The sequence below is a fragment of the Pseudophryne corroboree genome, chromosome 4 (genome assembly GCF_028390025.1).
Source record: "Pseudophryne corroboree isolate aPseCor3 chromosome 4, aPseCor3.hap2, whole genome shotgun sequence".
In the NCBI taxonomy this organism is placed as follows: domain Eukaryota; kingdom Metazoa; phylum Chordata; class Amphibia; order Anura; family Myobatrachidae; genus Pseudophryne; species Pseudophryne corroboree.
Window position 1 is genome coordinate 557,560,714 of NC_086447.1, and position 16,845 is coordinate 557,577,558.

General features: G+C 46.7%; 1 protein-coding gene and 1 pseudogene across 1 annotated transcript in view; both read right to left on the reverse strand.

Annotated features, from left to right (window-relative positions):
- MAP3K5 (mitogen-activated protein kinase kinase kinase 5) overlaps positions 1-16,845 on the reverse strand; it is a 368,573-nt gene that overhangs the window by 119,698 nt on the left and 232,030 nt on the right. The window contains exon 16 of the mRNA XM_063917408.1: positions 16,396-16,523. Within this exon, the coding sequence (XP_063773478.1) occupies positions 16,396-16,523 (128 nt within the window). The remainder of the gene's footprint in view (positions 1-16,395; positions 16,524-16,845) is intronic.
- On the reverse strand, positions 5,621-5,738 carry LOC134913045 (5S ribosomal RNA; annotated as a pseudogene).

Here is a 16,845-nt window from a genome sequence, read left to right on the forward strand (position 1 = left end):
TTGAAAATAAATTGCAGATACCTGCACCTTTAGTGTAGATAAACGCAGTCCTCCATCTAACCCCCTCTGTAGAAATAACAAAAGACGGGATAACTTGAAAGATGATGTCGGAAACTTCCGAGCTTCACACCAACCTATATAGGCACGCCAAATTCTGTAATAATGAGCTGCCGTAACCGGCTTCCTAGCTCGTAACATGGTTGGTATAACCGATACTGGAATGCCCTCTCTTCTTAAGAGGGCGGTCTGAACAGCCACCCCGTCCAACGCAGCCACGCTAAATCGGGGTAAAAGAACGGACCCTGTTGTAACAGGTCTGGACGTAGTAGGAGCGGCCAAGGATCTTATGCGAGTAGTCCGCGGAGCTCCGAGAACCAAGCTCTCCGAGACCAATGAGGCACCACTAGTATGACTGTGACGGACTCTTTTTTGATCCGTTTTAGCACCCGAGAGAGCAGCGGAAACGGTGGAAACAGATACACGAGGCTGTACGGCTACGCGATTGTGAGAGCATCCACCGCCACTCCCTTTGGATCTCTCGTTCTGGACACATACTGGGGCGTTTGGTAATTGTGGCGAGGTGCCATCAGATCCACCTGAGGGTAACCCCACCTGTGGACCAACATGTGAAACACCTCTGGATTTAATGCCCAGTCTCCTGGATGAAAATCCCGACGGCTGAGATAATCCGCCTCGCAGTTATCCACTCCCGGAATGAACCCAGTCGACAATATCACCTGGTGGTATTCTGGGCAATTGAGGATTCGAGCTACTTCCCGCATTGCCATGCGGCTTCTCATTCCTCCCTGGTTGTTGATGTATGCGACTGCCGTCGCGTTGTCTGACTGCACTTGGACAGTCAGAGAGCGAAGCATGTAGTGCATTGTAAATTGCGCGGAGTTCCAGGACATTTATAGACAGCAATCTGTCGTGATCTGCCTAGAGACCCTGTCGCTGACCATTTTAATCTACAACTCCCCAACTTCTGAGACTCTCGGCCAGAGTAGAGACACCCTCGCCCTTGGCGACAACCTCACCTTGTGGGGAATCTGCCTATGCGAGTGCGACCACTGCTGTTGAAATGGACGCGAGTGAAAACCTCCGAACTGAAGCGCTTCGATAGCCACCACAATTGTTCCTAATAGGCGAATACACAAATGTACCGATAGTATGCGTGGCTTGAGCACTAATTGTACCAGATGGCGAATAATCTGTCTGGTGTAGTAGGTAAATTCTTTGATTTACCGTATCTGGAATCATACCTAGGAATTGAAGTAGTTGAGACGGAATTAGATGGGATTTCTTGAAGTTGACACTGCAACCGTGGTGTACGTTAGCAGCGCAATTTGGAGGAACATCTGTTGAGACGGAGCTCTTATGAGCAGATCATCCAAGTACGGAACGATTGTCACTGCCAGGGATCTGAGATGAGCTATCATCACAAACATCACTTTGGTGAATACCCGAGGCGCTGACGAGAGGCCAAACGGTAGAGCCTGAAACTGTTAATGGTTGTGGCGTATTGCAAAACCCAAGAACCTCTGATGAGGTGACCAAACCGGAATGTGTAAGTACGCATCCTGGAGATCAAGCGCAATTATGCAATCTTGTGGCTCCAAATCTGCAATTACTGACCGCAGAAATTCCATCTTCAATCTGTAGTAAGTGACTTACTGATTGAGACTGTGACGGAGCCCTCCGGCTTCGGTACCACAAACAGACGGGAATAATAACCCTAACCTTGTTGGTGTACCAGGCCTGGAATTAAAAACTGCTGAATCCAGCAGAGACTGAATGGCAACCTGCCAAAACGCCTTCTTGTCGTCCGACAGAGGCAGTCCTGTCTTGAAAAAACGCAGTGGCGGGAGACAGCTTTCCGTTAACACTAAATAGCGGATACATCCATCAGTGGATGTCTGGAATCCGGGCAAATGTAACGCCTAAAGGCGCGCTCCCACAATTGGAAATCCGAGATGGGCTGGGAGCCCGTCAAGCCACTGGCTTGTTGGTGACTTTAGCGCCCTGGCGTTACAAGGCGTGACTGCTTTTGTACCACAGCCTTGAAAAGACTGAAGTCTAAAGGATTTAAACGCCGGACCAGAGTATTTCCGTCTTGGTACCGGAGGAGGCAATGGCGGGAAACTAGACTTCCCCCCCCCCCCCCCCCCCCCCCCCCCCCCCCCCCCCCCCCCCCCCCCCCCCCCCCCCCCCACCGCCTTAGCCTGAGAAATGCATTTGTCAAATTTAGGACCAAACAACTTCTGGCCACCGTATTCTTCCTCTGACTCCGCTTGCCAAGGCCGCAGCCAGAGTCCTTGTCGTGCTGTAACTAGCGACGATGAAAAGCGAGAAGCGAGCTAACAGCCGGCAGCAGAAGCTGTACAGAGATACTCAGCAGCTTCTCAGATTTGATTAACGATAAGTATAACGTGATCGTCATTGTTTCCATACATAGAGCGCCCTAGTGACCCAAATGTATCTTGGGTCTTTATAAGGTTTGACACAGACGAATTCACCAATGGCAGATTCTCCAATGTAGATGTCACTGTGTGGAAACGGGTAATGTAGAGGTCATCGGGTAAATAGACTTAAATCTTAGTAAGATATCCCAAATAAGAAGCCCATTGAAGATCTCTGTCGTTTGGTAAATACGACGGATATGTTAGAGGCTCCTTAGTCTCTGTAAACTTCAGAGACTGACGCACTGGTCATTATCAATGTCTGGGCAAAAACCGCACTATCTGACTGCTGGTCTAATGTACCCTCCTCACCCTTATTTAGCGCCGTGAGGTTTGGCATAGAATTGTCAGACTGCAACATAGCAGAAATGGTTAAATTATAAGACCAATTAAATTAACACCCTGTTACCCAAAGTGAAGTTGGACCTTTGCAAAGGCTGAGACTCCTTCGTTAGAGCTGGCGGTGTAACCCGAGACTCCGATCTTGCCGCTCCTGTCGAGCGGCGGCCAAATTGAATTGCCAACCCAGCCATTACTTTTGCTTAACATAGGATCTGGGAATGAACCGGCTTCCGGAGTGGAAACCTACAAAACATACTGAACATGTGGTAGATTTATGTACAGACTTTGCAGTAAAACTTATTTTTAGTCTTTGCTGGTGCCTTACTCATTATGCAGACAGACAACACAATAGCCAAAGACAGACACTTACACGACTCAGTAAAATTATTACTTAAGGTGTGTAATATATATATATATATATATATATATATATATATATATATATATATATATATATATATATATATAGCCGAAATGCAGTTTACATGGCCAGCCTATGTGAAACCTGAACCAAAATTCCCACTAACACCCCTACGCCTCTGGTGAACTAGAGATGTAGGACAGGAACGTTCTGGAATTACAAACAGGAAGAAACAGGAAGCATGGTTAAAATGGCCCCCATGCCATGCTTACACTGATAATCACAGGCAGGTTACAATACATGCCTCCTGACTGCAGTTTAATATAGGCTCATAGGCTATTAATACAACCTATAGATATGGCAGCCTGTCATACAGGCTTTTCTTCCCCTTAAGATTTTCCCCCTTGCAGCAGCGCTGTAATCAGACATGTCCCCCCCTTCCCCCTGTGCTCCCTGTAGCGTTGTGTCTCAGCGGGGGAGCGTTGTAGGGAGGCGAGAGACACTTATTGCAGAGCAGCGGAATTCGGCTGCCAGGAGCGGCGCGTAGCTGCTTCCGGCGTCGCTAGCCGAGCTGCGGCGGTTCTACCCCTCTCAGCGCTGGTACTTGCATGACAGAGCGGCTGGGGCGGCCGGACGGAGCGGCTGAAGTGGCTGGGGCGAGCGGGCTGTATGAGCGGCAGGTGCGGGCGGCTTATAACACGGTCCCCACACAGCGGGGCGGCAGCCTGCGCTGACCGCCCCGTTCCCCCCCCAGCATACCTTGTTGTAGGGAGGGCTGCGACGGGGCTTCTATCTGTAAGCTCCGTCCAGCTCGTCAGTTCATGGCTGCGACGGGGCTTCTTCCTGTAAGCTCCGTCCAGCTGTTCAGTACATGGCTGCGACGGGGCTTCTTTGTGTAAGCTCCGTCCAGCTCTTGCAGCAGGCAGTGGGCTGCGTGTGGCTGTGAGGGTGCTCTTTGTGAGGACCGACACGCCATGCGCTGCTCCGTGCAGCGGCACTATCCCGGACCCATGTTTTTTGTTTTTACAGAAACTGGGAAGGGATGTGCTAAGTGCAAAAGTAAAAATGAAAAATTAATAAAATATTCAACTAAGTGTGGGAGCTCCACACAAGCCTTGTTAGAGCTGTGAGCACAGAAAAAACACTGAGGTACTCGGGGATATGGAGGGGTGGAGAGTTCTAAATTTAAATATTCAGTGCCCTGTTTCCTGCGGAAGCCGTCCATATCCCAAGAGTACTCCAGTGACCCCTAGTGGATGAAAAAGAAATATTACATACTATGTAAGCAGCATGAACATGCCCTTTCTGTACTATGCCAGCATGCCCTTTCCCTCTTTTGCCACTCTACACATATAGACCAGAACGTATTCCATGCATGTGCAGCAATACTCATTTTGGATCTGCATCCAATTCTACACGAGCTTCTAATTATTTTCCATTTAAGGGTCATTTATGGAGATAAATTGGGGCCCCAATATGTTAGGACTGCATGGGAGGAGATGTACTCTTATTTCTTTATTTATATGAAAGCTGAAATTCGTCTGCCAGCCTTGAGATTACGCAGGCTGACTGCTGCCTAAAAGCAAAACAAAAAATTGAGACCCAGTGGTCGCGATGGTGATCTGAGGCTTCTTTCTCAGACGCAGCACTCTGATATTGCAAATGCAAGCAGGAGGCGTCTATCTCCTACAGATGCCGGCTGCTGCATTTGAGTTTTACCAAGGAAGGTTGGTGATTCCGCACCAGTCATACACAATTACATGTGTTTATATGGACCAGTATTAGTATATACAGAGATAATCTCTTAATTACAGTCTGGTGGTGCACCCAGAGTCAGAAAACAGCTAGAGTAAAAACAGATTAAAGAAGACTCTTGTTTGGGTGCACTCTTGTTCAAATTATATTGATAATATTAAAACATAACGTTTATTATGCCTTGTTAAAATAAGTTCAGTATCCACTCATTCTCCCCATGGAGTTAAAGAAAGGAAAAAGACGGAAAAAAACAAACATAAAACCACAAATGTATTATTGGAGAAAAATTGTTTTTATGTTCTGGTTTAGTCTATCCCAATATAGACTGGCATAGGGATGTAGGTACAGTCGTCATACATCTGATCTTATGCCATACCAGTACAAGCAATGCTTGTTTTAATGGGACCTGAGTAGGTCTTGCACAAATAGGTACCAATTACAACGGGAGTATTTGTCTCATATATCTACTGTCACATCCCATCCTCTAATGTTTAAAGTGCTCTGTCGACACATATGCTTAACTCACTATAGGAATGTTTGATCAGCACACAAACCCTGGTGGGTGTGCCTAGTGTCACTGGAATTGCCAAATTATTGATTCCTAATTGGTTCCTGCCTGAAAAAATCAGGGTAGGTCAAGGTTGGAAGGAAGAAGCAGTGGTGATCCTGCTGTTGGTATTGAGTTTTGAAAAGAAACAACCTCAAATTACTACACTGGGTATTCTCTGAGGGTCACCCCACAGATACTGACCCAGCCCATCACCGTTTTGCTTCCAAGATCGGACGAGATTGAGCTCTAGCGGTGAGGTATGATAGTAACACGTAGATGAGGTGTGTCACTCACCAATGAGAGTGCACCTAATCACTATCAGTGCGCCCTAATGAATAGGACCTCCCCTTTACCTCCCACAAGCCTATGAAACCTAGGTTGCTAGGCAACCATATACACACCCACGGCTTCCGCTGATGTCAGCGGGACCTGAATACCTAATCAGCAGACTAAGCAGCTATTGGCTGATCAGTAATTACCAGGGTTTTTAAACTCGGTACAACAATAGATTATCAGCATTGGAAGTGAGCAAGCCCACTAGACGGGTGAAACGCATTTTCCTACCTAGCATGCAATAGGACCTTTGAACCCTTGAGCAAGTCATGCAATAGGATCCAATCTCGAGAGAGTATCATCACTACTAATCATCTCTTTAACTGACCCAGGGACCTGGGCGGTATCCGGTATCGAATTTGATATATTTTTTCTCAATTCCAATCCTTGTCAGGCTATCTGAACTACTACTAACAGATAGGGACGCCTGTACAGCACCTGGGGAATGCGGGCCACACAGCATATATCCTAGTACACTATTCTAAACCCAATGTTTTTTGGAGTTTGTTTAGATCCTTGTTTTGAGACATACTGTGCAGTGATCCCCCACACTGGCATATGGGAGGGGTCAAATGTTTTTCCAGATCATGGAGATAATTTTGCATTTGCACATGTAAATGAGATCTGTTCAAAACAGCTTAACTACCATATATTACTATCTCATGTGATGCTAAATACTGGAGATGACAGTTCCAGCTATATTACATTTGTGCAAAAATTGATTGATATGTTACTGTGATTTTCACATATTCCCGCATACATTTGGATTGAGACTCTGTTTTATATAGCTTGATATGCTGCTTAAATTGAGATTGTGTGTGGATAAAATATCCCCTATGAAAGGGTATATCCACATTGAATTTGTTTAGGGATACCGTAAACACATATCGAATACAATATATATGTGAAATTGTGCTCCATTATTGTATTATCTTCTTCTCTCATTTGAGATTTCATCTCTCATTCTATTTCGTGGACTCTCATCTACGATTCCTAGGAGCAATCCTGGGTCTAAAGGGGGGTACTCACGGGAGAGATGTGTGCTGAGCGATCTTAACACAGACCGCTCAGCACACATCTCTCACCCCGCTCAGCACAGCGCGATGTGCTGAGCGAGGGGGAAAGCCGACGGGGGGGCCGCTCACTTCACACAACGGTGAAGTGAGCGACCCGCTAGATTGAGCCTGCATGCAGCTCAATCTAGCATCGGCGATAGCGATGCGCGGGGGCCGCGCATCGCTATCGCTGGAGGGCATACACACGGCAGATCCGTGCTTAAAATCTAAGCAACCTAGCAAGATTGCTTAGATTTTAAGCACGGATCTCTCCATGTGTACCCCCCTTTACAGACAGCAGATCCACACTTTTTCTTCAATCTACTGATTAGGTGCACTCTCATTGGTGAGTGAAACACCTCATCTACGTGTTACTATCTATCATACCTCACCGCTAGAGCCCAATCTCGTCCGATCTTGGAAGCAAAACGGTGATGGGCTGGGTCAGTATCTGTGGGGTGACCCTCAGAGAATACCCAGTGTAGTAACTTGAGGTTGTTTCTTTTCAAAACTCAATACCAACAGCAGGATCACCACTGCTTCTTCCTTCCAACCTTGACCTACCCAGATTTTTTTCAGGCAGGAACCAATTAGGAATCAATAATTTGGCAATTCCAGTGACACTAGGCACACCCACCAGGGTTTGTGTGCTGATCAAACATTCCTATAGTGAGTTAAGCATATGTGTCGACAGAGCACTTTAAACATTAGAGGATGGGATGTGACAGTAGATATATGAGACAAATACTCCCGTTGTAATTGGTACCTATTTGTGCATGACCTACTCAGGTCCCATTAAAACAAGCATTGCTTGTACTGGTATGGCATAAGATCAGATGTATGACGACTGTACCTACATCCCTATGCCAGTCTATATTGGATTAGACTAAACCAGAACATACAAACAATTTTTCTCCAATAATACATTTGTGGTGTTTATGTTTGTTTTTTCCCGTCTTTTTCCCTTCTTTAACTCCATGGGGAGAATGAGTGGATACTGAACTTATTTTAACAAGGCATAATAAACGTTCTGTTTTAATATTATCAATATAATTTGAACAAGAGTGCACCCAAACAAGAGAGTCTTCTTTAATCTGTTTTTGCATTTGAGTTTTACACAGAATAGCACGGCTGCTTCCTTGTAGCTGTTTCATGAATAAGGCCCTAAATGCACTGTGTCTCGACATGGTTTACAGCTGGGGGGTGTAAATGAAGAGGCATGGCACTGCCTCCCTGGCAGTACCAAAATCTCATCTTGGTGCCTCTGAGTAATTGACTTTAACTTTACATGGACACTGAACTTGTGTTTACTTTTCTCACCCAAGCTTCATAGTTACATATATTTATAGAACACCAGACACACAAACAGTCTGTCTAATAATAACAGCTACAATTTAGTAACCACTAACTGCTTCATGACTACCAGCTTGTGTCTCATCTTACACTGGTACTTTGTGTGCTGCTCCTCAACAGGAAGATTTGCTCTCAGTCATTATGGTAATTGCTACCACACACTTCATCTCTAAGCAGTTTCTGAAATCTCTTCAAACTAAAGAAAATTATCACTTTTAGCATTTCTAACATTCTTTCCTAATTTCAGCCGATTGCTCCAGCATAATGAACTTGCATACATTGAACAAACGGAAACAAGAACTGAAAACCACTCAACCGCATAAGCACATTTGCATATACTGCTGAAATTCAAACATTGCACATTTAGCATTCATTGAAAATGGCATTAAAAATAAGAATTTACTCACCGGTAATTCTATTTCTCGTAGTCCGTAGTGGATGCTGGGAACTCCGTAAGGACCATGGGGAATAGCGGGCTCCGAAGGAGGCTGGGCACTCTAGAAAGATCTTAGACTACCTGGTGTGCACTGGCTCCTCCCACTATGACCCTCCTCCAAGCCTCAGTTAGGTACTGTGCCCGGACGAGCGTACACAATAAGGAAGGATTTTGAATCCCGGGTAAGACTCATACCAGCCACACCAATCACACCGTACAACTCGTGATATGAAACACAGTTAACAGTATGAAACAATAGAGCCTCTCAACAGATGGCTCAACAATAACCCGATTTAGTTAACAATAACTATGTACAAGTATTGCAGATAAACCGCACTTGGGATGGGCGCCCAGCATCCACTACGGACTACGAGAAATAGAATTACCGGTGAGTAAATTCTTATTTTCTCTAACGTCCTAGTGGATGCTGGGAACTCCGTAAGGACCATGGGGATTATACCAAAGCTCCCAAACGGGCGGGAGAGTGCGGATGACTCTGCAGCACTGAATGAGAGAACTCCAGGTCCTCCTCAGCCAGGGTATCAAATTTGTAGAATTTTGCAAACGTGTTTGCCCCTGACCAAGTAGCTGCTCGGCAAAGTTGTAAAGCCGAGACCTCTCGGGCAGCCGCCCAAGATGAGCCCACCTTCCTTGTGGAATGGGCATTGACAGATTTTGGCTGTGGCAGGCCTGCCACAGTATGTGCAAGCTGAATTGTACTACAAATCCAACGAGCAATAGTCTGCTTAGAAGCAGGAGCACCCAGCTTGTTAGGTGCATATAGGATAAACAGCGAGTCAGATTTTCTGACTCTAGCCGTTCTGGAAACATATATTTTCAGTGCCCTGACAACGTCTAGCAACTTGGAGTCCTCCAAGTCCCTAGTAGCCTAGGCACCACAATAGGCTGGTTCAGGTGAAACGCTGACACCACCTTTGGGAGAAACTGGGGACGAGTCCTCAATTCTGCCCTATCCATATGGAAAATCAAATAAGGGCTTTTACAAGACAAAGCCGCCAACTTTGATACTCGCCTGGCAGAAGCCAAGGCCAATAACATAACCACCTTCCACGTGAGATATTTCAGATCCACGGTTTTTAGTGGTTCAAACCAATGTGATTTTAAGAAACTCAACACCACGTTGAGATCCCAAGGTGCCACAGGAGGCACAAACGGGGGCTGACTCTGCAGCACTCCTTTTATAAATGTCTGAACTTCAGGTACTGAAGCTAGTTCTTTTTGAAAGAAAATCGACAGAGCTGAGATCTGTACCTTAATGGAACCCAATTTAAGGTCCATAGTCACTCCTGCTTGCAGGAAATGCAGAAATCGACCTAGTTGAAATTCCTCTGTTGGGGCCCTTTCGGCCTCACACCATGCAACATATTTTCGCCATATGCGGTGATAATGAGTTGCTGTAACCTCTTTCCTGGCTTTAGTAAGCGTAGGAATGACTTCCTCCGGAATGCCCTTTTCCTTCAGGATCCGGCGTTCAACCGCCATGCCGACAAACGCAGCCGCGGTAAGTCTTGGAACAGACAGGGCCCCTGCTGCCGCAGGTCCTGTCTGAGTGGCAGAGGCCATGGGTCCTCTGATATAAATTCTTGAAGTTCTGGGTACCAAGCTCTTCTTGGCCATCCACGAGTATCGTTCTTACTCCTCGCCTTCTTATTATTCTCAGTACCTTTGGTATGAGAGGCAGAGGGGAGAACACATAAACCGACTGGTACACCCACGGTGTTACCAGAGCGTCCATAGCTATCGCCTGAGGGTCCCTTGACCCGGTGCAATATCTTTTATAGCTTTTTGTTGAGGCGGGACGCCATCATGTCCACCTGTGGCCTTTCCCAATGGTGTACAATCCTATTGGAAGACTTCTGGAGGAAGTCCCCATTCTCCCGGGTGGAGGTCGTGTCTGTTGAGAAGATCTGCTTCCCAGTTGTCCACTCCGGGAATGAACACTGCTGACAGTGCTAACACATGATTTTCCGCCTATCGGAGAATCCTTGTGGCTTCTGCCATCGCCATCCTGCTTCTTGTGCCGCCCTGTTGGTTTACATGGGCGACTGCCGTGATGTTGTCTGATTGGATCAGTACCGGCTGGTTTTGAAGCAGAGGCCTTGCCGGCCTCAGGGCATTGTAAATGGCCCTCAGGTCCAGAATATTTATGTGTAGGGAAATAACCTGACTTGACCAAAGTCCCTGGAAATTTCTTCCCTGTGTGACTGCCTCCCAGCCTCAAAGGCTGGAATCCATGGTCACTAGGACCTAGTCCTGTATGCCGAACCTGCGGCCCTCTTGAAGATGGGCACTCTGCAGCCACCACAGTAGAGATACCCTGGTCCTTGGAGACAGGGTTATCAGCCTATGCATCGGAAGATGCGATCCGGACCACTTGTCCAACAGGTCCCTCTGAAAAGTTCTTGTATGGAACCTGCCTAATGGGATTGCTTCGTAGGAAGCTACCATTTTTCCCAGGACTCGCGTGCAATGATGCACCGCTACCTATTTTGGCTTCAGGAGGTCTCTGACTAGAGATGACAACTCCTTGGCTTTCTCCTCCGGGAGAAACACTATTTCTGGTTTATGTCCAGAACCATCCCCAGGAATAGTAGACGTGTCATAGGAACCAGCTGTGACTTTGGACTGTTTAGAATCCAACCATGCTGTTGTAGCACTTTCCAAAATAGTGCTACCCCGACTACCAACTGCTCCTTGGACCTCGCCCTTATAACGAGATTGTCCAAGTACGGGATAATTACAACTCCCTTTTTTTGAAGGAGTATCAACATTTCGGCCATTACCTTGATAAAACACCCTCGGTGCCATGTACAGTCCAAACGGCAGTGTCTGGACTTGGTAATGGTAATCCTGTACCACAAATCTGAGGTACTCCTGGCGAGGATGGTAAATGGGGACATGCAGGTAAGCATCCTTGATGTCCCAGGATACCATGTAATCCCCCTCGTCCAGGCTTGGAATAACCGCCCTGAGCGATTCCATCTTGAACTTGAATTTTTGTGTTCAAGGATTTTAAATATAAAATGGGTCACACCGAACCATGCGGTTTTGGTACCCCAACCCGTGTGGAATAGTAACCCCGTCCTTGTTGAAGTAAGGGCACCTTGAGTATTACCTGCTGGGAATACCGCTTATTAATTGCCTCTAGCACAGCCTCCCTGCCTGAGGGAGTTGTCAGCAAGGCATATTTTAGGAAACGGCTGGGGGGAGACATCTCGAATTCCAGCTTGTACCCCTGAAATACTACTTGAAAGAAACAGGGATCCACCTGTGAGCGAGCCCACTAATTGCTGAAATTTTTGAGACGGCCCCCCACCGTACCTGGCTACACCTGTGGAGCACCCGCGTCATGGTGTGGCCTCACAGGAGGCGGGGGAAGAATCTTGATTCTGGGAACAGGCTGACTGGTGCAGCTTTTTTCCCTCTACCCTTGTCTCTGTACAGAAAGGAAGCGCCATTTGACCCGCTTGCTTTTCTGAAGCCGAAAGGACTGTACCTTTGTCTGTGAGGAAACCTGAGGTAAAATTATTTCTTCCCAGCAGTTGCTGTGGATACGAGGTCCCAGAGACCAACCCCAAATAATTCCTCACCCTTATAAGGCTCTCTATGCGCTTTTTAAGTCAGCATCACCTGTCCAGTGACAGGTCTCTAATACCCTCCTGACAGAATGGACATTACATTTATTTTGGATGCCAGCCGGCAAAATATCCCTCTGTGCATCCCCCATATATAAGACGACGTCTTTAATATGTTTTTATGTTTGCCAACTAGTATCCCTGTTTGACAGGGTCACCGACCACGCTGCAGCAGCACTATCTGCAGGTCTCAGTCTAGTACCTGAGTGTGTAAATACAGACTTCAGGATAGCCTCCTGTTTTTTATCAACAGGTACCTATTAAAGTGGCCGTATCCTAAGACGGCAGTGCCACCTTTTTTGACAAACGTGTGAGCGCCTTATCCACCCTAGGGGATATCTCCCAGCGTAACTTATCCACCTGGCGGGAAAGGGTACGCCATCAGTAACTTTTTATAAATTACCAGTTTCTTAACGGGGGAACCCACGCTTTCACACACTTCATTTATTCATCTGATGGGGGAACAAAACACTGCCTGTTTTTTCTCCCCAAACCTAAAACCCATTTTTAGAGGTGCTTGGGTTAAAGTCAGAAATGTATAACACATTTTTTATTGCCGGGATCACGTCACGGATGTTCCTAGTGGATTGTGTATATGTCTCCACCTTGTCGACACTGGAGTCAGACTCCGTGTCGACATCTGAGAGAGCGGGCGTTTTTGAGCCCCTGATGGCCTTTGAGACGCCTGGGCAGGCGCGGGCTGAGAAGCCGGCTGTCCCACAGCTGTTACGTCATCCACCCTTTTATGTAAGGAGTTGACACTGTCGGTTAATACCTTTCACCTATCCATCCACTCTGGTGTCGGCCCCACAGGGGGCGACATCACATATATACCGGCCTCTGTTCTGTCACCATATAAGCCTCCTCATTCAACATGTCGACACAGCCGTACCGACACACCGCAGACACACAGGGAATGCTCTAAACGAGGACAGGACCCACAAAAGCCCTTTGGGGGGACAGAGTAAGAGTATGCCAGCACACACCAGAGCGCTATATATATACAGGGACTAACTGAGTTATGTCCCTAATAGCTTTTATATAATATACTGTATACAGTGCCAATTTTAATGCCCCCCCTCTCTTTTCCCTCTTACTGTACTGTAGAATTGCAGGGAAGAGCCAGGGAGCTTCCCTCCAGCCGAGCTGTGAGGGAAAAATGGCGCCAGTGTGCTGAGGAGATAGGCTCCGCCCCTTTTTCGCGGCCTATTCTCCCGTTTTTTATGGAATTCTGGCAGGGGTATTTACCTCATATATAGCCCCTGGGGCCATATATTGAGGTATTTTAGCCAGCCAAGGTGTTTTTATTGCTGCCTCAGGACGCCCCCCCCAGCGCCCTGCACCCTCAGTGACCGGAGTGTGAAGTGTGTGAGAGGAGCAATGGCGCACAGCTGCAGTGCTGTGCGCTACCTTGGTGAAGACAGAGTCTTCATGCCGCCGATTTTCCGGACCATCTTCTTGCTTCTGGCTCTGTAAGGGGGACGGCGGCGCGGCTCCGGGACCGAACATCAAGGCTGGGCCTGCGGTCGATCCCTCTGGAGCTAATGGTGTCCAGTAGCCTAAGAAGCCCAATCCGGCTGCAAGCAGGCGAGTTCGCTTCTTCTCCCCTTAGTCCCTCGCTGCAGTGAGCCTGTTGCCAGCAGGTCTCACTGAAAATAACAAATTCTAAGACTATAACTTTCTAAGAGCTCAGGAGAGCCCCTAGTGTGCATCCAACCTCGGCCGGGCACGAAATCTAACTGAGGCTTGGAGGAGGGTCATAGTGGGAGGAGCCAGTGCACACCAGGTAGTCTAAGATCTTTCTAGAGTGCCCAGCCTCCTTCGGAGCCCGCTATTCCCCATGGTCCTTACGGAGTTTCCAGCATCCACTAGGACGTTAGAGAAAGTATGTATGTATGTATGTATGTATATATGTATATATATATGTATATATATATATATATATATATATATATATATATATATATATATATATATATATATATATATATATATATATAGTCCCCAAATCTGGCCAGAAACCCGGAGTCTGGGGCTTCGGGCATACAGGAAATGCAGTAAAATCCTCAGGGTTTTTTTTTTTTACAGCATTTTCTCGTTAGTACATCCTGACCAATACCTTTATCTTCCCGCAATAATGGGCCTAATTCAGAGCTGATCACTCCTCTGCGATTTTGCAGAGACCTGCGATCAGATAGCCGCCGCCCATAGAGTGAAAACCCGCATCATGCAAGTGTGCGAATGCATGTGTACGCCGTGCGAAAACTTTGCCAGACAGCAGACATTTGCAAATATGTTCACAACTCACTCACTATCTAATTATTTTTCCAGTCTGTGCGTAGCCAGGACTTACTCCTACAGGTGGTCTTCCGTTTGCGGGCTGTCGGGATCCCGGCGCACAGTAAACCGGCGCCTGCATACCGACACCTTTTCTCCCTCTTGGGGGTCCACAACTCCCCTGGAGGGATAATAGATAGAGTGTAGCGTGCCACCGTGCCCGCAGCAAGCCCGCAAGGGCTCATTTGTGCTCGCCCAGTTGTCGGTATGCCGGCGGTCGGGATTCCGGCGCCGGTATGCTAGCCGCCGGCATACCCTACTACACCCACTCCTACAGTACAACAGAAACATGCTGTTAGAGGCTGGAGCGGACGTCACATCTTTCCTAAAAACGCTTGGAAACGCCTGCATTTTTTCTGACACTGCCAGAAAACCAGCAGTTACTACCCCCATACGTCCGCCTTCTGTCAATTCCCTTGCGTATGCCTAGCGATCAAAATTTTTGCACAATTCTTTTGCAGTTTGGCCTCACGCGTGCGTATTGCGATCTATATGAATGCGCAGTCATTTGATAATCGGCCGCTGTGCTATTTAACAGCAGCGATCAGGTCTGAATTAGGCCCATTATTCTGGCAGTTTAATCCTTTAACAATGCCATCAATATGAGCAGTGGCCTTCTGGTAAGATACCCCTGGGTTTAGCGTAGTAAATAAAGGACCCGCAACATGTCATAGTGCAGGAAAATACGAGGGTGGTTCAATGAGTAAGGTAACAAGACCTCTCACATGTGTAATGTTCTCTATTCCATTATATTTTCCACCATTCACAGCCAAAAGACTGCACCTCATATCAGTCATACTGTGCCAACATCAGTTGTAAGATGGTGGTGCTGGCAGATACATGGTCAAACATTGAGGTGCGTAATGTGATCAGATTTCTGCGCCTAAATGGCACACCAGCAGCTGGAATCCATCTCCAACTTATCGAGGTGTGCAGTGACTATGTCATGTCACGGAAACAGATTTGGGTTTGGGCACTGCCTTTGATAACGGCAGGACAGACTTTCAACATGAGCAGTGATCCAACTGGCCAAGCACACCCACCACAGATGACAATTTATGCTTCATTGAATAATGATTCAGGACGACAGACGCATTTGAGTTAGTGATATTGCTGACGAACTGAACATCTCAGTGGATGCTGTGCACAACATCGTTCATGAGCAACTGGGGTACAGGAAAAAAACATGTTCACACTGGGAACCGAAGCAACTCACAGAAGTTCACAAAACCAATGTGAACAGGTGTTGTATTGCTGCACGATAACGCCAGGCTACACTCAGCCAACCACATACGTGAGTTGTTATGGTGCTATCATTGGGAGGTACTGGACCATCCTCACTACAGCCCTTACCTGGCACCGAATGATTTCCATCTTTTTGTACCATTAAAGAAGCACCTGGGTGGGAGACGATTCGCAACAGACTGTGAAGTTCAGCAAGCCATCATGTCCTCATACATTGACACTGATTTCTATGATGGGAGAGATGCCTTGGTGTAGTTGGAATAAATGCTTAGACAAGTATGTGAACTACAGTATGTGGAAAAATAATCTGTACCAAGGACATACTATTGATTATACATGTATGTATACAAGTTGAATACATTTATGCAATGAGAGGTCTTGATGTCTTATTTATTGAACCACTCTTGTAGATGGCAAACAGGACTCCTACTTTCCTCTAAGCCTAATATAAAACTAGTCTCCAATAAAACAAATTCCCCAGGGGAAGGCCTAGTTACTGAAATAAAACCTTACCTCCAGGAACCTGCTCCATAAAAATCTTAATAAATCCACTTTCACTGAAAGACCCCATATACTGGACAATATTCTTGTGTTTGAGATGCTTGTGCAGTGCAATCTCTTCATGGAGTGGCTGTGAGTACCTGCAGGTAAGAATACAGTTTTACCAAATACTGAATATGGTGACAAAACAAAATCATTTTTACTCTGCTTTGCACATTCATTAACAGTTTTCAAATGTCTGTACAAATCTTGTTAAAGGGCAACTCCACTTTCTAAGTGTTTTAAACAGTGCCGTAACTAGGCATTTTAGCGCTGTGTGCAAGAAACGGCATTGGCACCCCCCCCCCATGTAAGACAGGGGCAGTGTGCGCCGTAGGCGCATGAAAAATATATAGGGGCGTGCCTTCATGGAGAAGGGGCGTGGCCACAAAATAATAGCAATTCATACTACGGTGCACAGTA